The 23828-nt window shown below is 40.2% G+C and overlaps 2 protein-coding genes across 2 annotated transcripts; one reads left to right on the forward strand and one right to left on the reverse strand.

The window, feature by feature from the left end:
* Nucleotides 1-4466: 4466 nt before the first annotated feature.
* Nucleotides 4467-10679, forward strand: LOC308101574 (E3 ubiquitin-protein ligase TRIM47-like). Its single transcript, XM_080450996.1, has 4 exons — nucleotides 4467-4717; nucleotides 5700-6074; nucleotides 7793-7864; nucleotides 9909-10679. Exons 1-4 carry the CDS (start codon nucleotides 4478-4480, stop codon nucleotides 10413-10415), a joined length of 1194 nt encoding a protein of 397 aa, XP_080307122.1. The 5' UTR covers nucleotides 4467-4477; the 3' UTR covers nucleotides 10416-10679.
* A 5611-nt stretch (nucleotides 10680-16290) lies between these two features.
* On the reverse strand, nucleotides 16291-23785 carry LOC308102076 (triokinase/FMN cyclase-like). The gene is made up of 9 exons (XM_080451670.1): nucleotides 23734-23785; nucleotides 20939-21128; nucleotides 20059-20163; nucleotides 19727-19914; nucleotides 19274-19352; nucleotides 18982-19071; nucleotides 18082-18116; nucleotides 17536-17620; nucleotides 16291-16398 (listed from the first exon to the last, which is right to left on the reverse strand). The coding sequence occupies exons 1-9, from the start codon at nucleotides 23737-23739 to the stop codon at nucleotides 16382-16384; spliced, it is 795 nt and encodes a 264-aa protein (XP_080307796.1). The 5' UTR covers nucleotides 23740-23785; the 3' UTR covers nucleotides 16291-16381.
* Between the last annotated feature and the right edge of the window lie 43 nt (nucleotides 23786-23828).

Consider the following 23828-nt stretch of genomic DNA (forward strand, 5'->3'; position numbering starts at 1 on the left):
AACTAAGGACCAGTTCCTGTGATAACGGAATGGACTGCAGTTCTATGACTTTTTGTACATGAGCTACACCTGGCTTTGGGCTACAAGGACCATACTTGAAAAGCATGTTTTGATCTGGGTCTTTTTTTGCAGACCAGTCTTAGTTTCTTTAAACTCCATCACCTAACAAATTATCCCCTCAAACACTAGTAGATTTACATTTGCACCAAGAGTTAACAGTGGTGTTTATACGGTCCATGTAAATCTCAAAATGCTGCTTTATTTTATATATTGTTTTCTACTGAAGAAGAAGAATGAAGAATTGCCACAATTGGCGTTGGAAAAAATAAAGTGTTTAATTTTGAATAGCATACACTGTATGCATTTGGGCGTATGGTTTATGCTTCCATGTCAATCTGAAAATAGTAGCTATAAGTTAAGGCCAGTCCACACCAATGCAACTCCTTGCAACTCCTTGTAGTCAGGGAATATTATCAGAATAATGTCAAATCTTGGAATAAATAAATAAACGGCCATAGCCAACCTTTTCCAGGATTTTTTTGGTGTAAAAGCCCATTGAGATTGGGGCGTTTTTAATCCCTAACGTTTTAAATCCTATGCAACTTTGCATTCACACTATTTTTATTTGATTTTATCTTATTTTATGTATTTATTTATGTATTTTTCGCATTCTACTAGTTTAACAAATACATGCACTTCTCACTGGAAAAGATTGACACAGTGAGGCTTGGAAAGGGAAAGCTAGTGATTATGATGAGGTCTTATTCAGAGGTCTGAGAGTGTTTTTAATGAATGGTTCCTTGTTTTCGTATGTTGCTTTGCTGTCAAAGCACATGAGGTGTTGACCGTTCTGCTGTAGAACAGAGAGTTACTGTAGTCCATTTCCTCCTTGAATGCTGACCTTTTATTAAGTTGTAATTATACACTAGGAGGTAAGAGACTGTACAATGAAATATTATAAGCCTACAATTTGGTCTGTATATAGTCTAGGACCTGGCTAAGATATGTATGCACTTAATTTAGGAGAGAATATCTCAACTGTTCTTGGCTAATATGACCCCAGGGAACAACTTAGGAACTTTGACTAATTCTCTATCCGGGACGAAATACCCGAAAATGACCACGCCCTTTTTAAAATGACCATAACCGGATCACTATTTCCAACATGGTAAACCGTTGGAGCTGCAGATTTACTGAGTTGCTCAAAATGTTCATAATTCTTATGTTTAGGGAAACATAGTAAAGTGTAACATTTCTAATTTGATCTTTTATGACAGAACAGCCACTGTTATTGAAACAATAGAATGATTTAAGAGTAGAACTCATTCCTAATGATATACAGCTACAGCTAGTACAGTGCAACAATGCTCAGCATAAAATGTAATACTATATAGTATTACTATATACTGACCATCTTAATCCAGCCCGCCAAGTCCTCATAGAAAAACAAAATGCCCCCCCATCCATCAGTATTCTTCCATCCGTATGTACTCAAATGTTTTATGTTTATGTAACAGTGAAACAGTCAACCTTGAGTCCATATTTATAACCTAATGCAATGTGTTTGATCAGTGACCTATGGAGTGGTGCATATCAGACAAGATAAGATACTGTATACATTTATAGGCTCATTTAAAAGTTGATACGGCATTGACGTGGATTGTTTTATGCAAGTTATCTTTTTATTGTAAGGCCAGAGTACACCAGAGTGATACAGTACAGCTGTAAAAAAAAAAACGGAACATTATTGTTGTGAAGACAAGTACCTTATTGTAGTAAGGTAGGCTACTGTCTACCAAATTCATGCAGTTGTAACATAATTCAGCACCATGTGTTTCACGTTTCAATTCAATTGTACAATGTGTGGCAGTTCACTCACTTTATCGAAGTCAGTATAAACCCCTGGAAATAAATCTTGCTCACCCCTGGGCTAGTATGATATCATACTAGTCAAAGGTGTATAGAGTTGTTTACAATATGTTTATATCACATTATGGTCTTGGTGTTACAACAGCAACAACCTTACTGGCACCTGCACGATCCAGTAAGGTTCACAAGTCTTAGTAATGGAGTCCCAGTACCAGCACAGCTGGAAATCTGGGATATTTTGTTGGACGGAGGTTGTCTGATCCAATAGAATGGTCTGAAGCAGTTTTTACATGCTGAATGAGAGTGTGTGTGTGTGTGTGTGTGTGTGTGTGTGTGTGTGTGTGTGTGTGTGTGTGTGTGTGTGTGTGTGTGTGTGTGTGTGTGTGTGTGTGTGTGTGTGTGTGTGTGTGTGTGTGTGTGTGTGTGTGTGTGTGTGTGTGTGTGTGTGGGGTGCAGTATGTATCAGTTATTGCAGAGCTGTTCTGTTGTTGTAGTAACACCAAGACAAATTCCTAGCAACCATTTGTTGTTTAGCAATTAACTTTTCTGATTCTAATTTAAACATAATATGTTCAAATTCCATACACCTTTGACTATGATAGTGTTCAATGCATGCTCAGCATTGATGTGCATAGTGTACTGGCTGTTGCTGTATACTTTGGGTTCTATAGTCATATTATATTGTTTCAATAAAATGACATTGTTTTCTCCAGTTTGATCTTAATTTGATCTCATTCCTACAACTACTGTATACACTCAATCTGGATGAAACTTACATCCAGATTACATAACATGTTTGGTATAGTGGCCATTTTTTTAATAATTATGTCAGAGTGATCTAGATGGATTCAATCATAAATATGAGCATTCCAATGTGTTTCTAATGCTCAAAAAGCATAAAGTAGACACCAAGTTTGCCAAAAATGACAAAGATTAAGGTAAGTAAAACACATTTTAAAAACTAATATTTCTTTGAAATATGTAAAATAGAGGTCCAGCCACACCCATCATAAAGATAAGCATTCCAACATGTTTCTAATTGTCAAAAAAACAGGTTCAAAAGTTATAGACAAAACCGTTTTTTAGCTGTTCTGTCATAACATTTCAAATTAGAAATATTGCACTTTTCTATGTTTCCCTAAACATAAGTATTCTGAACATTTTGAGCACCTCAGTAAATCTGTAGCTCCAACGGTTTAGCAGATAGAGCCATGTTGGAAGTAGTGCACCGGTTATGGTCATTTTAAAAAGGGCATGGTCATTTTCGGGTATTTCGTCCCGGATAGAGAATTAGTCAAAGTTCCTAAGTTGTTCCCTGGGGTCATTTTAGCCAAGAACAGTTGAGATATTCTCTCCTAAATGAAGTGCATACATATCTTAGCCAGGTCCTCTACTAATACCTATAAATGCTTTTCTATTCCATGTAAACCAACAGCAAGTGCCTAAAAGTGGGTATAATTTGAAACTTGTGTGTTCTGAGCTTTTTCATCTGGACCATGTACATAACACAGCTATGAATTACTGTAGTGGGGGGGGGGGGGGGGGGGGGGGGGGGGGGTTGTTTCCAAAGACAAAATAGTTCAATCAAACAATCTCATATGGTGACATATGCATGTAAATTAGACTAATGATTATATATCAGAAACTGATTCCCTGGTATATATATATTGCAAAAATTATGGCAGATGCATCATGCCTATTAAAAAAACTATTGTGCAATGTAGAACATTTACTGTCTAAAGTATCAACTATAGGCTACACTTGATAGGATGAAAGGCAACTCAGAAGATGCATTTGTGTCCCCTGACAGTTAAAGCTGTTAAACCAAAGGTCCAGTCGACTGTACCACTGTCCTGTCCACTGAGGTCACGATACTGAATGGAATTCATTCATCATTCAATTTGACAATGCTGCTGGTAAAATATGTAGGAACTTAATCTTGTTTCCTGAAATAACACACAATGAATAATTCCATGAACACTTCAGGTGCAACTGAAGTGAGGGGACAAAAAAATTATAATGCAGATGTCAAGCAATGACACAACAGCTACTGTATAAGGCATCACTGAATTGGCCACCAGATGTCAACCTTGTGTAATTTTCAGGTTTCCCCTTTATTATGATCAAGCTCACCTGTCTTGCCATGACTTATTTGTAATCCTAGAGGATATTAGAGTGTTTCACTATAATATATGAGCTCACTGGAGTCTGGAGGAAGTGGAGAGAGTGTGGAACTAGTGAGAAAGTCGAGATATTTTACTAAAATACACATGTTCTGCCATACTCTACCCCAAATAAATACCCCTGATTATCTTGTAACCTTGTGTCACCACCACCAGGCTTTTCCACAGGAAATGATGGTGTAGTGTGAGAGTCCAGCTGTACAACGTTCAACCACAAGCTGAACCTGTTTGTGCTACACATTCACTCTGTCTTTTTAAAACCACTGCCTCCTGCAAACATCCAGGAAGTCCCTCCCTTTGCCTCTCCCACTTTTCTTCAGAAGAAACAAAACTCAGAGCTGTTGTGTGTTTCTCTCCCAGTCTCTCTTCAGAGTAAACCAGAGTGTTGTGTGTTTTCTCTCAGTGTGAGTGTGGTTGTCAGTCAAATGGCAGAACAGCAGGAGAAGCAACAGACATGTGAGCTGGACCAGGACCAGTTCTGCTGTCCTGTCTGTCTGGATCTTCTAAAGGAACCAGTGGGTCTACAGTGTGGACACAGTTACTGTAGAAGCTGTATTGAGGGTTACTGGGACCAGTATGAGGAGACTGGAGTCTACAGCTGTCCCCAGTGCAGAGAGAGCTTCAGTCCCAGACCTGTTCTGAGGAAGAACACCTTGCTGGCTGAGGTGAGATGACCTTACAAGTTACAACCACACATTAAACTACATGTTCTGCTACACAAAACTCCTTGTTGACTATTGTGATAGATGGTATACTATATGTTGGTTATTTACTACACGTTATGTTATGTATGTTGATATTGTCCACAAATACTAAGAATATTATTTAGATAGCATGTTAGACCAGTGGTTCTCAAAGTGGAGTCTGGGGACCCCCAGGGGTCCATGAGGGGGTTCCACCTGGGGACCCCAATAAAATGTGTTAATAGAGCATCACAGTCTGTTTAACCACTGTAACCCTATACATCAGCTATTTGAAAATTGCTGATCTACAAGCTCACAATGCATCACAACACGATATGCAATCTTTTAAAACATTTTAACAACATAAATCTTGTGTGGGGGTCCCTGGCACAAAATATTTTCAGATGGGGGTTCGTGGACAAATACATATTGATTTGGGGGTCCTTGACATGAAAAGGTTTGAGAACCACTCAAACCACGCAAAGACCCAAATTCGAATCTGACTCCTGGTCTTGTCACACTTTAGTCTAGTTTAGTTTAGTTTAGTTTAGTTTATTAGCACATTGAAACAGATGCTAGGTGTGATATTATATTAGTTTCTTTACAGTCTACAGTACTTACCTTATGCTGTCATTTTGTTGATTAGGGTAATTTACTCTGATCTTTGACTGTGTTAGTCACTGGTTAATCATTAAACTCTAGCGTCCCTATTCTTGCCATGTCATTCATCTTCTAGTTCTAACAGCGTCTACTAAATGCTTACATTTTTACAACATACTGTAAAGCAATCAACTTTATGGAATGCAAAGTTCAGAACCACAGTGTTCAGATAATGTTACAATGATCTTACTAGATGAACTAATACCTGTAATGTCTCACTGTGTTTATCACCATGAACCTCACAATGACAGTGTTGTATTTGTCATCAGTGAGTGACCTCCCCTCCTCTTCTCTTTACTTCCAGGTTGTGATGAAGCTGAGCAGTACAGGAGGTCAGCAGTCTTCTGTCTCTGCTGCTCTGCTGTACGCCGGTCCAGCAGACGTGGCCTGTGATTTCTGCACCGGAGCCAGACGTCACAAAGCTCTCATGTCTTGTCTGGTGTGCCTGGCCTCTTACTGTGAGACTCACCTCCAGCCTCACTACAATGTTCCTGTGTTGAAGAAGCACAAGCTGGTCCCAGCCACCAACAAACTGCAGGAGAAGATGTGCTCCAGTCATGACAAGCTGATGGAGGTGTTCTGCCGCACAGACCGCCAGTGTATCTGCTATCTGTGCACCATGGATGAACATAAGGGCCATGACACTGTGTCAGCTGCTGCAGAGAAGGCAGAGAAACAGGTAGGACCACGATCACTTGAAGATAAATCATAAGAGAGATCATGTTTTAAATATAGAAGCAGAACTAAATAACCATGTCAGAGACATTAAAAGCACAAACCAGGGTGTACAATAACAAGTATTAAAGGATGAAGTACACTCCTTTTGGACCCAATGAAAAACAGATGTGATTGATCACTTTTCATATGGTAACCCATTCAATCTGGGAATGCATGTCTGTCATTTTAGATTTGCTTTGGCTATTCAAAAATAGCAGATACACATGCTCATAGCGTGGCACCGAGTGCAGCGCTATGAGCTTGTAGATCTGCTCATTTTGAAAAATCGTGAAGATTTGTGCAAATCTTTGAATACATATTTCTTAAATCGAACATTTGTAACTGTCAAATGTCTCAACAAATGTCTTAATTATCTGAAAAACTATCGTTGCTATATCAGTGGCACTCAAACCTTTTCTTGTCAAGGACTCTCCAAAATGTTGTTTTAGGCAGCCGATCCCCATCAAAATATGTTGTTCCAGGGACCCTCAGAAGCAAAGATTTGAGTTAGAAATGTTGTTTCAAAAAATGTATTCAAAGATTTGTACAAATGTTAAAGATTTTTCTAAAATAGCAGATCTACAAGCTTGTAGATCTGCTATTTTTTAATAGCCAAGTTATAAAAATAATTGTTATAGCTAATATCTAAAATGACACAGATGCGTTCCCAGATTGAATGAGTTAATTAATCTTGCCTCTGCAAACGTGTATTTTGAGGAAGTTACAAAGTTGATTTAAGATGATGTGTGGATCCAAATCTCACTTGTTTTTACCTCGTATCCTGTATGAGTTCTCTTTCTCCTGATTGGATAGAATTGGTATCCCGACTTGAAAATGTGCTTTGTTTACAAGCCAAACTGTCTCTTCCTGTTTCTTAAAGAAACAGCTGGTGACAATGCAGGAGGAAGTCCAGCAGAAGATCCAGGAGAAAAAGAAGGAGCTGAAAGACCTGAGACAGGTCTTGGAGGCCCTGAACGTGAGCTGATGTTATGATAATAGTTCTTGTTCTTGTGTTTACTGTGATGCTACTGTATATGGATGAGACAGTGCCTTGTGTCATCAGAAGCACTAAAGAAGTGGTTCTCAAGCCTTTTCATGTCAAGGACCCCCAATTAATATGTATTTGGCTGCAGACCCACATTTGAAAATATTTGTGTGCCAGCAATCCACATATAAGATTTGTGTTGTTAAAATGTTACAAAGTTATTCAAATGTTTTCACATTCTATCAAGATGTTCTTGAAAATAGCAGATCTACAAGCTCACAACGCGTCACGACGAGTTCGCCATGTGTTGTGAACTTGTAGAATTTTAGGCTATTTTAAGTGGTTAAACAGATTTTTTTTTGTTTTGGTTGGTTAAACAGATGTTGATGGTATATTAACATATTTTTGGGGGGACCCCCTGGAACCCCCTGAAGGACCCCTGGGGGTCCCTGCACTAAAGTACCCAGAATGACAGTAAAGAACAGTGACAGTAAAGAATCCATCATATCATGGAACTTCTGGAATGGCCAACAATACTTATGTTGTGACTGAATGTATTCCCCACAAAGTTCTACACTTACATGAGAACTTATAACCAAGAGTTTCTTTCTTCCTTTCGGCGTGTGCGTGCGTGTGCGTGCGTGTGTGTGTGTGTGTGTGTGTGTGTTAAGCAGAGCTCTGCAGAAGCAGCAGTGGAGGCCAGTGACAGGATCTTCAGTGAGATGATGGTCTCCATTGAGAGAAGACGCAGTGAGCTTAAAGAACTGATCAGAGATCAGCAGCAGACTGCAGTGGCTCAGACTGAGGCTCTCCTGAGGCAGCTGGAGGACCACATGGAGCAGCTGGAGAGGAGACATGCTGACCTGGAGGAGTTGTCCAACACTGATGACATCATCACTTTCATTCAGGTTCCACACATGGCATTTTACTGTTTGGTTTTGACTCATTTAGGAGAAATCAGCTTCATATTTCATCTCATTCCGTCATATTATTATTACATCATAGTATATTACATAACATGACATTATTAATGCTGGTAGTTACTAATACTAATATAGTTGCTAGATACAGTAGTTGTAGAGTACAGACCACAATAATATTGTCAGAATTAGGCCTGTCACAATTATTACATAATTGCCTAATCACAATTATTTGAGATAATCACAATTATTTCCCACAATTGTCATAATTGTAAGCATTTTCCAAAAATAGCAGATCTACAAGATCAGCTTCTGAGCTTGTAGATTGTAGATTGTCTATTTCCACTATTTTGTCAAATATTTTGAAAGTATAAAATTATTCAATATCTGCCCTGTACAATTTGTGTTCATAGATTGGAACGGAAATGTATATTTTTTATTGATATATTCAATACCAAAAACACAATCACATTGTTAATCGCAATTATTTGCATGAGAATTAGAGACAAATTAAATATCATTTGTGTGCGTGTGGCCATGTGCGTGTGCGTGCGCGCGTGTGTGTGTGTGTGTGTGTGTGTGGTCAATGTACCAATTTATTGATCTCTTGGTTTAACGATCTTCCATCCCTGTCTATACTGGTTTACTTGTCTCTCTCCAGAGTTTCCAGTCTCTCTCCAGTTCCAGTGGATCTCCAGTCTCACCCAGTGTGGTCATCTGTCCTGTGAATTCCTTCACAGATGTGATTGATGTGGTGTCTGGTCTGAGAGACCAACTAGACAACATCCTGAAGACAACTTGGCCAGAGATATCAAAGAGAGGTGAGATTTTAAATGTGTTTCTTGTTTTTCTAACCAGCCATCATAGTAAACATGGATTGATGAAGTCAGAAGGCAACTGGAGATATTTGAACTGGAGCAGACTGATGGTACACAGGTTGGCTGTCTGTCAGATTGGACAGAAACATTGAAGAATTTAAGCAAGAATATTTCTCAAAGGAGAGGTTAGGGTTAGATTTAAATGTCTTTATTGTGTTTTAACCGGCCCCTATACTGTACAGTACATTTCTAAGTGTTGAAACAGTTTGTACAGGTGGAAGTATGTCTGGGAAGGCTACTAAAGCCTGTAGTATGGCGGGCAGTAGATTAGTGTGACCTGTGTTTCATGTCACCCGCTACAGTATATAAATGTACCATTTAATATTTATTATTATTTATTATCATTTTTATTATATTTTCGTTCTTAATAAATGATCTTGAGGAGTTCTCTCTCCTGATTGAAAGAAATGTGAAACCCACCTGAAAATGTATTTTCTGAAGAGCTGGGGAGACAGCTGTTACTGAACAAACACTATATAATAGCAATGATTACTATCAAGCTATAATAGCTTGAACTTTTTGACAAAACCCTTGGAACTTCAGTTTAATCCATTCTTCAGTATCATGTCTGTCATATATGCTATATATGTGACTGTGCCTTTAAGAGAGCTACGTTACGACACTGCCGTAAAGCAGGCCTGTTGTCTTTTACGTCAGTCGCATGTTGTGACCTCCTGTAGGCTCACGCTGTATGTTTTACATGCCTGAAGTCAGCAGTAAAGTCTATTGGATTTGACCCTTTGTGTGGACATAGAAATCCTTTACAATGTCATGATGACCTTTACTGTTTTCTTGTGTCTCCAGTTGATGTTTTACATCCAGCGGAGCCTCAGACCAGAAAGGACTTTTTACAATGTGAGTCCATGTTGATGCAGGTTCTGAACGTTGAAGTTTCATTCTGATATGTTGTTATTTAAAGCTCTAATGAGTTTGATCTGAGAGACTAACTCTAAACACAATAAGGTTCATGAGGTTTGAATGTTCTTTTGTCGTGTGTTCTCACAGATTCCTCTCCTCTGTCTCTGGACATGAACACAATAAACACAGAGCTCTCCCTGTCAGAGGAGAAGAGGAAGGTGACTTTTACACCACAACAACAACAACCTTACCCTGATCATGCAGAGAGATTTACTAAGTATCAGGTGTTGTGTACAGAGGGTCTGTCTGAACGTTGTTACTGGGAAGTAGAGTGGAGTGGTGGAGGGGTTCGTATAGCAGTCTGTTATAAAGACGTCAGCAGACAAACCTTCTTTGGAGACAATGATAAATCCTGGTGTTTACAGTACTATGGTAAAGACTACTGGTTCAGACACAACAGTGTTCAGACTAAAGTGTCAGGGCCTTTCTCCTCCAGAGTGGGGGTGTACCTGGACCACAAGGCAGGTACTCTGTCCTTCTACAGTGTTTCTGACACAATGACCCTCCTACACACAGTTCAAACCACGTTCACACAACCTCTCTATCCAGGGATAGGGCCTTGGTGCTATGGAGCTACAGCAGAGCTGTGTAAGACATGGTAGACATGTTAAGAATACTGATGATGATACTCAGTTAAAAACTTTGTTATCTTCATTTGATGATAGATTTTCTCTTCTAGATAAAGCTTGTGTAAGAATGATGTGTACAGTATACTACACCATCATGATCAACCAATCCATTGTGTTCCGCTCATTGCATTTCTTTAATAAGCCTGCTGCAGACAATCATTATACAGTATGCCCGGTTATCTTGTTGATATTACTACAGAGCCCTCTGTCAGTCTGTGTAGATTGGTTATACTAAATGTAGTGGTTCTCAAACTGTGGGTAGGGACCCCCAGGAGGTCCCCAAATGATATTTTGCTTAATGTGCAACATTGTTTTCTCACTCAACAGTAAACAAACCTACAAACACAAACATACCGTACATACATGTATAGTGTATGTATAATGTATACAGAGTACATTTCTAAAGTGACAATTTAAGGACTTTTTAAGACCTATTGAATACCTCTAAAATGAGACATTACTGTGTCAAAAGTAATTAACAAACTATACTATAGAAAATGGTCAAAAATTGGCCAAATATTACCTGACAAAGAGAGAATTTGTGAAAATAGCCGATCTACAAGCTCACTGTGAGCTTGTAGATCTGCTGTTTTCACAATATTGATGAAGTCAAACTAAATGTAATGCCTCAACTCCTGCAATTCCAAGTGCTTGTCAGGGTGGCTGGTCCCCAGTTCAAATACGATTATTTTGGAGAGTCTCTGCCTGAAAAGTTTGAGAACCACTGCTGTAAAGTCTTCCTCCTCAATGTGTCAATAGGGTATTGTGTGTCAACAGTTAATCGCTTATAAAAACTTTTTAATGTGATGAACAATGTTTTTACCCCATTTTGTAAATACAGTAGAAACCTCGGAGTCCTTCAAACAGTTACACACTTATGAAGCCATGTTAAAAACAAAAGAGGGGGGGAAAAGCTTCTGTACTTTCTTTAATATCTACAAGCTCACGACTTATCTGGCAAAATGACAAAATTATGTTTCAATTCATATAAAGGAGTTTGAGACCATCAGGTAATCATTATGTTTTCATTAAATTTACTTCATTTACACTGACTTGTTTTTTTTTCAAAATAAATGTCAGTCTGCAACCTCTAACAGTGTTTTAGTCTGATTTGAAGAATGTTTCTGTCTCTCTGTGAAAGTTGTCTCCATGTTTAGATGACGTTTTATACAGGATGTGAAGATAGATGTTAAAACCGTCTGAGGACTGAGAGGACAAGACCAATATCTGATTAATTCTGTGTGTGTGTGTGTGTGTGTGTGTGTGTGTGTGTGTGTGTGAGAGAGCTTGTAGATCTGCTATTTCCACTATTTTTGAAAATGTGCAGCATTGTCTCTTCAAAGCCCAGAACACCTTGAATATGAAACATTCAACACTATAGTAACTGAACCCAGATTACCAAGTCATACAATAACATTGTGATTCAACAATACAATGAGAACCCCTGAACTGAAAGTGACTGGAGTTAGTTTCTGTCCCTCCCTGAAATCACTTCAATATGATTGATAACAATAAATAAATAATGTTTAGTCATTTTTTTTCTTTTGCTGTTTTACAAAAACAAATATAAAACGGTGTAACCGTGTCAGCCACACCACAAAGTAGGGCATTCATGAACAAAATCCTATAAAGGTTTTCTGCATAACAGCATCAATATACAGTATTTTTTGGCAGTTTGAATGTGAGCTGGAACAAGCCTCATGATACGTGTAAGAGAGGAATGTACTGAATCACACTGATAGTAAACACATTTTACCCAATAAATTATATTTATAAGATGTGCTCCAATACTTTTCATGTCATAGTCCTTTTCAAGAGCAGTGGACCTCTATTATTAGCAAGAGATTAATCAAACACTATACTTTTGGGTTGATATTGTCCTCAAACTAAATATTGTACATAATCATTATAGTCAGGGGATATTAGTATTTTCCAATCTTGGAATAAATTCCTTACCAAAAAAAATCTTCACCAATGTGTTTGTAAAGGTGTCTAGTAACACATCTCACAAAGACTGAAATGCAGTTTCCCTAGGAGAATTTTTGACAGCTGCTGAAAGTTGGGGAACCCACCATAACCTTGGTTAAAAAGAAAAAGAAAAAAAAAATCTGTTTAAGTAGCATGTGAGGGGTCAAACTAGGGTGTTTTTATGATTCTGAATCCATTGCAAGCATTTGTTTGGCACCAAAACCACTCCTTGGGCTAAAAACGGCCATAGCCATCCTTTTCCAGGTATACTTTTTGTGTAAAAAGCCCATTGAGATTGGGCCGTTTTTAGCCCAAGGAGTGGTTTTGGTGCAAAAAAAAATGCTGTCATGTAAGTATGGGGAAAACAACAAAATATGTGATAAATATGAAAAAGCTGCTCCTGTGGAAAGGTTATTATATATGTATTTACTTATATTGACCCTATAAACAATTTAATATAGGTATGGTTTTGCCCACTCTTTCGATAATGAAATCTTCTCTGGCTCATGGACTAATATGGATATATGACTGACACTAACTGACATCACTGACACTAACTGACATCACGTTGGTGACACCAGGACAGCAGCCACCGGTATAAAGGCGACGGAACTCCCTGCTTACATCAGCGACATAAACTCCTTCCAGAGAGATAAGCATCAACACAACTCATCAGTAGTTGGTTTCCACCAACTAAAGCATTACATATCGGTTTTACCAACTACTTGCCTGGGAGGAGTCTCAGCAGCTGAAATCTTGAATTAACAGGGTCTTTATGTATTAAGAGTTAGTATTTGAGTGTATTTGTGTATTTATGTTCCTTGTATTATACTGTATGTATTAGTCACCTTTAGTAATAATGTAAATAGGGCACAGATACGGATTCAGTTGTACTATATGATGCTAAATGATGCTCTTTTTGAAATTAGATCTTTTGACCACAGCTTAAAAGAACCATATAAATTAATACAAGACGACTCCGACTTTTGTGATGTTAAATAAAAAGAACTGGCTTGGACATTCCTCTCTCCATGCAAATGTTTTTTTCCAACAGAGTAGTCAAGAATATACTACAACTGCTATGCTGCTGGCCATGTAGTGGTAATGAAGTGACACATTTTATATTTCTGTAATAAAGGCTCACAAACAAGAGAAGTGTGTTTCTCGTTATTTATTCAAATACACTTGAGTACACTTATGAGAGGTCACAGTCAACCTCAGAGTCTCAGGCTGAAGGAGTAAACTCTCTAGAGCGAGGTGTCCCTTTATGGAAGATCTACCCACAGCATAGCTGAACAACACAATGAACGACGTGAATGAAAGAAGGACAAGAGTATAAGCCAAGTTCAGCAAGTGCACAGGCCTATATTCAGATGATAAGTCTTTGGTCGCCTATCGGATGTTTGACTTGCCGAGAGATCGGCAGAAAGGCCTTATTGTTCATATGTGATAGCTCTTCAGTAATGCACTTAACACATTGTGACTTGGGGTGATGTTCCTCTTTAAACAAACAAAAGCCATTATGAAAATCTTATTTATTAACCACAAAAAAACAAAAAAAGCTGGGCGGGCAATCTTTGTCCTACCGTCCAACCAACAGTCTGGGACGGCGCCTGTCATAGCAGGGGGTTTTGAACGGGGAGGAGTAGGTGGACCTCACTAGCAGGTGAACAGGTGGACCTCACAAGCAGGTGAACAGGTGACCAAATTAGGCAACATGCCAATTTAGAATATGGAACATAGAACAAAAACACTCTTCAGCGGCGCCTGCGGCTGCCTCTCCGACCTCCACGGGTGTGAAGGCCTGTGGTGCGGCCCCTTGGAGATGAGTCGGACGTGGATGTGGATGTGGACGTGTCCGACGGACTACTGGATGTATCCGTCGTGGTCAGGTTAGCCCTTGACCTGAGAGACCTGAGGGGTGACTCGGTTGTCTTGAGGGTGGGTTCAGGAGCTGAGTTCCGGTCCATTACATCAGGCCCTGAGGCTGAGTTTTGGTCCATCATATCAGCTACTGGAGCGGAGTTTTCGTCCTTTATATCAGCCACTGGGGCTGACTTCTGCTGCATCACGCCAGCCACCGGAGCTGAGCTGTTGGACGCGGACGTGTCCGACACACTACTGGATGTATCTGTATATGTGGTCAGGTTAGCCCTCGACCTGAGAGACCTGAGGGGTGACTCGGTTGTCTTAAGGGTGGGGTCAGGGGCTGAGTTAGTGTCCATCATATCGGCCACTGGAGCTGAGCTGTTGTCCATCATATCAACCACTGGAGCTGAGCTGTTGGGCATCATATCAACCACTGTGGCTGAGCTGTTGTGCATCATATCAACCACTGGGGCTGAGCTGTTGGGCATCATATCAACCACTGTGGCTGAGCTGTGCTGCAGCATATCAGCAACTGGGGCTGAGAGATGCTGCATCATACCAGCCACTGGAGCTGAGCTGTTGTGCATCATATCAGTCACTGGGGCTAAGAGGTGCTGCATCATATCAGCAACTGGAGCTGAGCTGTTGTGCATCATATCAGTCACTAGGGCTGAGAGGTACTGCATCATATCAGTCACTGGAGCTGAGCTGTTGTGCATCATACCAGTCACTGGGGCTGAGCTGTTGTGCGTCATACCAGTCACTGGGGCTGAGCTGTTGTGCGTCATATCAGCAACTGGGGCTGAGCTGTGCTCCATCACGTCTGCCATTCGTTCCAAGCTCCGACCGATGGACTGCAACACAGGAAACATGCGGCTCTCCATCCGACGGAGCTGACTGACGATGCTCCGCCGGGTATCCACCAGTTCCACCTGCAGCATGTCGAACCGGGCACGCTGAACGTTGAAGAATCCTCGCCTCCGGGCTCGGACGCGACGGGCACCCCTGCTGCCGCGCGGCGGCGTGGCTGTGGTGGAACACGATTGTCTCTCGTCGTCTCCTTCCTGTTCGCTGTCGTCTTCTGTCTCCCCAGGTGGTTCTGCGGGTGCTAGTGTGACAAGAGAATTTGGTGAATTTAATTGAAGAAGACATTTAAAGTTCATTTGTTTTGAGCTATCGCAGCAATAAGGAGTAAACACAGCTGAAACTAATCACATTAGTTGTTTTTTTGTTTTTGTGTGGCAGCATGTATGTGTACAGGAGTTGTTCATGCTAGTACACAGTAACACCTAAATCAGGGGTCGGCAACCTTTTTGACATGAAGTGCCATGTTTTTATTTTCAACATTATGTTAAATTATGACACCATATCAAAATGTAATATTTCCAACAGATTTTGATTGTCCATAAATATAACAACCTTTTTTCTTCTTCTTCTGAACAGTTTTCTTTCACATCAGGACATTGTAATGATCAGTAGACTCACCTATCTCCCCTCCCCAGTCAAGAGTTCAGAGTTTGAATGAATGTAGAATTATGTGCAGGTTGTAATTTGCATACAGATGCGAGGGGACTTCAATGAATTGACTAAATTGTTTTTAATATCTTATTTTAAACCAAAAATCGTCCCTCTCACACTTATGCCAGTGTGATCACCCTCCCCTGTGCCAGTGTTGGCACCCGTGCCTAAGGTTGCCTACCCCTGACATAAATGAAACAAGCCCAGGATGTATTAACTTCAGCTGCATATTTATATTCATACATCCCAATGGTGCTTTACCTGGAAATCCGATCTCTCGCCTTCCAACCCCCTCGACAGCCTCGGGTGGGAGGAGGGCAGATTCTGCAACGTCCTCAGAATCTGTGGGATTCTGGGAGACGGCGGTGGGACCCCCTCTGGTTGATCTGTCCTGTCTCCTGTTCACGGGCACCTTTCTCTTGCCTATGCGCTTCACATCCTTGAACCTCTTCCTGCTCTGGGTAGCGAGGGTCCTCTGAGGGGCCTTTCCCCGGGCTGCTTGGGCGTCACTGCACATAGTGTGAAGTCTGGCCTGCACCTCCCGTGTCTGGACGTCGGTCTCCTCCGTCGACAAGCGCTCTTGGTCAATCGCATGACTTTCCTGCAATGTTGTGGATAATCGCCATGGTTACATACTGTATGTATAAAAGGGAATGTGCTGCCGTCTTGTGTCAGGCTCAACAGCCTGACACAAACCTCAAAAAGCAAATTATTTTTCAAAAGAATATTTTTATATGTTTACGCCTGCTGTACTGTTTCTATTCTGCTGCTGTGTTACACTTCTGAACCAATCAGTTGCACTGCTCATGAACCTGTTCTGTGACTCATTTACAAAACCGCGTATAATATTAACAGAATAGAATACTAGCAGTGGTGGAAAAAGTACTCATATCTTTTACTTGAGTAAAAATATCAATACGTAGAAATACTCTGTCCGGAATTCTAAATTTACTTGAGGAAAAGTACAAAAGTATTGGTATCAAAATGTATTTAAAGTACCAAAAGTAGAAAGTACTCATTATGCAGAATGTCCCATTTCACAAGTTTTCAAATGTATAAAAATCTTATGAAAATAGCAGATCTATAAGCTCACAATGTGTCGCATCACAGCACATTGCGAGCTTGTACATCGGTTATTTTCAAATGGCCGAAATGTATATAGGGATGAAGTGGTTAATGTATGCTTTGTAATAATAATCAAAATCTACAAAGTAACTATCTACAAATTTATGTTTTTTTTTCAAGTTATGGTTTCTTATATAGGGCTATGCACATGTGTCATGTGACACTGGCCAATCACAGTCCTGAATAGATTGTGATTGGCCAATCACGGTGCAGGATAATTGTACAAATTTCCAAACCTCAAATAAAATAGAGACGTACAATTGCATAAAAAGAATAAAGGTAAAACTGAAAATGTAATAAAAGAACATAAAAGTGTCAGCAGGCACATAAACTACAATCGATTATGACAATCCAGCATATTCCATTAACCACATGAACCCCAGCGTCCCAATTATATACTGGGCATGTTATATAATAGGGGACCATTTGGTGAAAATTGCCGAACATTCGTTGTAAGCTTGTAGATCGGCTATTTTCAGCAAAGACATTTGGTGTCGAGGGAAGAAAGGAGGAGACCAAGTATAGACCCCTGGGGAACTCCAACTCAACTAAGTATATAGGATTGAAGTAAAGCCAATAAACTGAATACACAAACATGCAGTGTCATACATACCCGACTTCAGTGACAGATGTGACTGGCTGTCAGTGTTGGTCATGTGACCCAGCATGGTTTTCACCACCTCATCAGCAGACGACACCTGAGTGAGTGACAGAAACAGAAGTGTAATGGAGAAAGACAATAGAATAGAATATACAAAAATGAATAGCCATTGGGTTTCATTAAATGTATTACAAATAGACAATATGCAATGAGCTCGCAATAAAAAAAAGCTTGGGGCGGCTGAACTGGTAACGATTTCTACAAGCTGATTTTGGAGTTTAAGGTCACACAATCTCATTGGCTAACCGCTGGCTAAACTTATACCTAATCTTAATCATTGTACTTTTACTCATTGTAATGCCTAACACAAACAAGTATGCCTTGAATTTATACCTTTAGCTCAACTATGCTTGGCTCTGGCTGTTCTCAAAATGCATCATGGGTATGATTCCACCGGTTCAGGAGCCTCCACTACCTAAAAAAAACTAGAGAAAATACTTGTATGTGTGCTGTGCCTATTTTAGTCTACGAGTGGGCAGTTTTGGGGTGAAAACCTACCTTTGATCGCTTGATGCCAGGTTCACCGTGGATACCTGAATAGTGGAAGGGAACAGAGCTGTCAATTTTAACCAAAGAAACTAGAGAAGCTTTTAAAATTTCCCTTTTCACACTGACAGAACATTAAAAGAAAAACGCATGTACTGCATGTAACCAGCAGGGGTCCCCACAGCGACAAGGATCACACACCGGCTTCCCACCCATGAACACTGACAATAGGCTCTATGCACAGCAGCTATATTTGAACAAAATTGGGCCTCTTCCTTACTTCCTTCACAGGTTTTACCAATGATACTAATGAAGGCTCTGTTCCATTTCGTGTAGCACAGTGGTTCTCAAACCTTTTAATTTCAAGGACCCAAGTAACTCTGAGAGTGTACAAATTGAACCAAATGGACCCTTACGGGTCCATTTGGTTCCATTTGTACACTCTCAGAGTTACACAACCCTAAGGAACCATTTGGAACCCCCCCAAGGAACCATGAGGGTCCCTGGAACACACTTTGAGACCCACTGGTGTAGCAGAGTGTTTCCAGAGAGCCAAAATGCACAATATCAGCACCCTGACTCTGTTTGACCAGAATGGAACAGAGCCTTCATTAGTATCATAATGGTAACACCTGTGAAGGAAGTAAGAAGAGGCCCAATTTCTCTCCAAAGTGGCTGCTGTGCATAGAGCCTATTGCCAGAGGCACCGCTGCAGGGAATTGAAGCAGGCTCTCTCTGGTGGTGAGCCACTGTTTTATGACTCCACAGCTGGGACACATTCATTTATGCATGTATGTATGTTTGCTTCAATCTGAGGGAAAGAAGTTTCCTTGTCTTCATCCTTTCCACTAACTGTCTTATCAATCCAAATGAATGCATCCGTCCATCCACCCATCCCCTCCTCCCTCTCACCCAGTCCCAGTTCCATGTCTCCAGGTGGAAGGTCAAACGAAGGCAGACATCCAGGGACACTGCAGGGAGACAGACTCACTCCCAGAGTACCTGAGGATGGAGAATACACACACGCATGTTATTTTTCTTTTAGCACTATTGTACGTTTCAATATTTCGATATTGCCCAGGCCTAGATAGATGCATGCATGCATGCATGCATGTTTTATGGATGCACAAAAATACACGCAAAACCTTATAAACCATATCCCATCATCTACCATAACAGGATGTAGGAACCTGCATTGACTCACCAATCCCCTTCAAGGCCTCCGTCACCTTGGAGACGATCTGGTCCAATGGACAGCCTTCCTCTGCCAATGCACCTGCCAGCTAACACACAAACAATATATAGTGACGTTTATTTAAAAACAATAGTGAATTATGGACAGTGTTTTTTAGCCCCTCAAACAGACATAGGGCTGCAACTATTGAATATTTTCTTAGCGATTATTCTATCGATTACGTTTTTCGAAATAATCGAGAAGCACGCTTCATATACACCGGCCATTTTATTAGATACACCTCTCCAACTGCATGTTCACGCAACATTCCTGTATGCCTCAAACTTGTGTAATGTTGCTTTACAGTGAAAATCCCCTTTAACTGTTAAATTCAAGGTTGAATTTCTACAGAAATGTAATTAATGGAACTCTTAAGAATGGTAATTTAAGTTTACTTTCCTTGCCTTGTAAACCAAAGCTTACCTTGTGTATGAACACGGTCCCACACAAGCCACGCCTCCCTGCCTTGCTGGGACGGTCAAACGCACAGTCCTCGGCGACTATCACCATGTCAACGGAGACGCCGTGGTTACGGGCCTGTTCAGCAGCCAATCCAAAGTTGAGACGGTCACCGGTGTAGTTTTTAACGATGAGAAGGACCCCCGAGGCGCCTAGGAGAAGAGGGTTGATTTAATCCAGTGATTCTATAACTTTTTAATTTCAAGGACATACAGAGTATCAAACATAGGTCACACACACACACACACACACACACACACACACACACACACACACACACATACACACGACTATACCTGCATTGTGCAGACACAGTACAGCAGCTAGGATACTGGCAGGAGGAGGAGAGGCAAAGACCCCCCCTGCTACTGCTGCTGACAGCATACCTCTACCTATATAACCTATAGATAGATAGATAGATAGATAGATAGATAGATAGATAGATAGATAGATAGATAGATAGATAGATAGATAGATAAAGACGGACGCACAGACAGACAGTAGAATTGGATAAAACAAAAAGCAGATTATGTAACAAAAACATAACCAGTTCCTCTGTCTGTTGGTTTCGTGAACCATTCAATGTGTTAATAAGCTCGCGAGGCAGGTCATACGAGGTCTAAAGTTTCAAATGTTCCGCTAAAATGTATTTGAGACACTGACTGTGTCAGAGACAGCACTGTGTTATATTTTTCATAATAATGACATAATACCTGTTTAACCCATTAAGACCGGGAACGCATCTGTTTAATTTTAAGATTTTTTTGCCTATTCAAAAATAGCTATTATATTTATATTAGACTATATAATAATCGCTATTTTTGAAAAATCTTGAAAATGTGTGCACATTTTTGAATATATATATTATTTTTTAAGCAAACATTGTAACTCAAATCTTTGCTTCTGGGGGATTCTACAAATGTCTTCTAAATCCTTTTTTAAATGATCTTGCTATAATATCAGTGGTCCAGATGTGAGTTACAAATGTTTGCTTTAAAAAATATATATATATTCAAAGATTTGCACACTATGAGCTTGTATATCTGCTATTTTTGAATAGCCAAAGTATTAAAATAATGATTAAAGTGGTTGAAATCGTAAAATGACACAGATGCGTTCCCGGTCTTAATGCCTATAATACCCGTTTAATAGCAGTGTGTAGTGCAGTGTGTATACCTGCATGTGCTGGCTCATGTCCAGAGCCTCCCCCAGACAGAAGGGCCACTTTGCCTCTCAGGGCGTCCAGGTCCGAGCGCACCACCACCCTGTGTCCCTTCAGCAAGGACAGCCCTCCACTGGACCTCACCACGCCATCCAGAGCCTCATCCACACAGCTGTCCACACAGTTCAGAAGCTTCTTCTGTGGCTGAGGAGGAGGAGGAAGAGGACATATGAGAAGAAGAGTTAAACTAAGCCACAAGCTGTAAACCATCATGTCCTACCCAGTGTTCAATCCTGGCATGGGACACCAAACTTCGACCCATCTTTCAAGAGAGGAACCCTGCTTGTCCAAGTTAGATACTATGCTTATGAGCTTCAAAAGGAGTAGTTCACCCAAAAAAATAATTATTTTCTATCAATTACACACGCCATGAAGCCTTGAATTATTGGAGATCTTTTAGTTTTTGTGGCATTCCTAAGCCAATAATTCAATGACAGGGTGGCTGCTCAGTACTCTTTTTCTCCTACTCTTTGAGTCTCCTACTGGATAGACTTCGGTGGTCATCGCCGGTCATCAAATTATTGGCTTAGGAATTCGACAAAAACTAAAAAACTATTTTTTTGGATGAATCACTGCAGATGTGCTAGTCAAATACATAGCCTATATTCTATCATACAGGTTGGTTAGAATTTTTTTTTTTTTTTAATTATTCATGGAAAATAAGCTCCGGGTTGCAGCTGTTTTTAGCCCTAGAACTTTGATATTATATACATACATTTCATGTATTGTATTCCATATACACAGACATATAGATGCCCTCCTGTGTCTGTGACTAATTGCAAAGTGTGTACTCAGCCAATGATTACTTGCTACGACTTGGTGTCAGCAACAGAAAACGTGTTTACTAAACATATCTCCACTTTTGGGGCACACTATTGACAGTTGCGTTGAGGTTTGTGTGGAGTCGCCAGGGCAATTAATGACACCTGTCGTGTGCCTTGTAATCAGTGGTGGAAAAAGTACTCAAATGTTTTACTTAAGTAAAAGCATCAATACTGCAATGTAGAAATACTCTGTTACAAGTAAAAGTCCATAATTAAAAATGTACTTGTGTAAAAGTACAAAAGTATTGGTATGAAAATGTACTTAAAGTACCAAAAGTAAACGTACTAAAATTTTGAAAATAGCCGATCTACAAGCTCACAACGCGTCGCGATGCGACGCGTTGTGAGCTTGTAGATCGGCTTTTTTCAAATAGCTTAGGTGTAAAATAGGGCTAAAGTGGTTAATGGATGTTTTATAATATAAATCATGTATATCTGCAAAGTAACTAGTAACTAACGTTTTCAAATAATTGTAGTGGAGTAAAAGTACAATATTTGCCTCTGAGATGTAGTGGAGTACAAGTAAAAGTACTGCAAATTGGAAATACTCCAGTAAAGTGAAAGTACCTCAAAATTGTACTTAAGTACAGTACTTGAGTAAATGTACTTAGTTACTTTACACCACTGCTCGTAATACGTGCTCAGCTCACTGGAGAAATGTCATGATGTGGTTGAGGTCCATGTGAAACTCGTGGGAAAGTGATATAAAGATATAAATAAACACACGTTTTCCGCCAGAACCTTCAAATGGATATGACAGTAGATGACAATAGCTGACATCAAGTCGCAGCAATTAATTATCAGGTATAACAGTCAGCAGCGCTACAATGATGACTGAGTCACCGACACAGGAGGGCATATGGCTGTGGAATACATGTATACAGTGATTACAGTCATGGATGAACTTCAACCTGGTGTTTGCACTTTCTCCCTTTTTGGTCCGTTACATCTATAAACATTCACATTTCAAATATAAAGTGCTTACCCCATGGCCACGGATGTTACAATTGTGCACGGGCCCTCAGAAGTACCCGTATCTTCCGTAATGTTCAATAAAAAAACATTTTAATCCGATCGGTGGCCAATTTTCTCCCTATTTTCGTCATATGCATTCAACTACCCGACCCTATCGGTTGGAAAGGTGTATTGCACTCTGATACATTATAACTGAGAAATTATTATTTATTTGATTATTTGTTCAAAATAATATGCAGATTTCGTCGAGGGACACCTCAACAAAATCTGCATAGTATTTTGAACACGAGTAAAAACTTGGATCATACTGTGCCTATTATTGCCTAATCTTATCATTCATTTTAACGGACTATGATCTGCTAACCTCGCATCACCAGTCTTTCCACCTCGGAGGAAAGCCTGGTGTCTGTAACTAAAGACCCATATGATACGGTCTAGGCCACGCCTACTGAAAAAGAAAAAAGAAAAAATAATCTTCTTTCCGGATTGTCGCGATCCGGTTTTGCGGTGCCGCTTTGTTTTGGTTCCCCAATCCCTATTTAAATGGAATAGAATTTCCCCGTGGGATAATACGGATAATTCAGACGCTAAATAGTCTCCGGAAAGTACACTCACATTTATATTTAAAAAATAAGCTAAACTACGCCGCATCAAGGATTTTATAGGACGGACCTATTTTGGGGTGAGACGTCTTTCCGGTTTGTCGCGATCCGGTCGCTGATGACGCGGATGACGTAGAGCTCCCGACCGGATCATATACCCGAAAAGGAATGGTGCCCAGGCTAATGATCTGCTGCTATCAAGTGCACAGTGCACACACCAAGCGGAAAATGAATCTATCAACAAATCAGAGCTACATTAACTGTCTATTCAAAGGCACATTTGCCAGCAATAATGCTATCATTGTATTTGTGGGACGTTTCATATGTTGTTTTTAATCCCAGTTTTACCTCCATTCTTCGCTCAGAGACGTCAGATCGACTCGCTTCCTTTGCACGTTGGCTCCGTTCCGTTGGGCCACGCCCACCTGCTCCGTCTAGTCATC

This window comes from Gymnoscopelus braueri (genome assembly GCF_963280865.1).
Source record: "Gymnoscopelus braueri genome assembly, chromosome: 15".
Classification (NCBI taxonomy): domain Eukaryota; kingdom Metazoa; phylum Chordata; class Actinopteri; order Myctophiformes; family Myctophidae; genus Gymnoscopelus; species Gymnoscopelus braueri.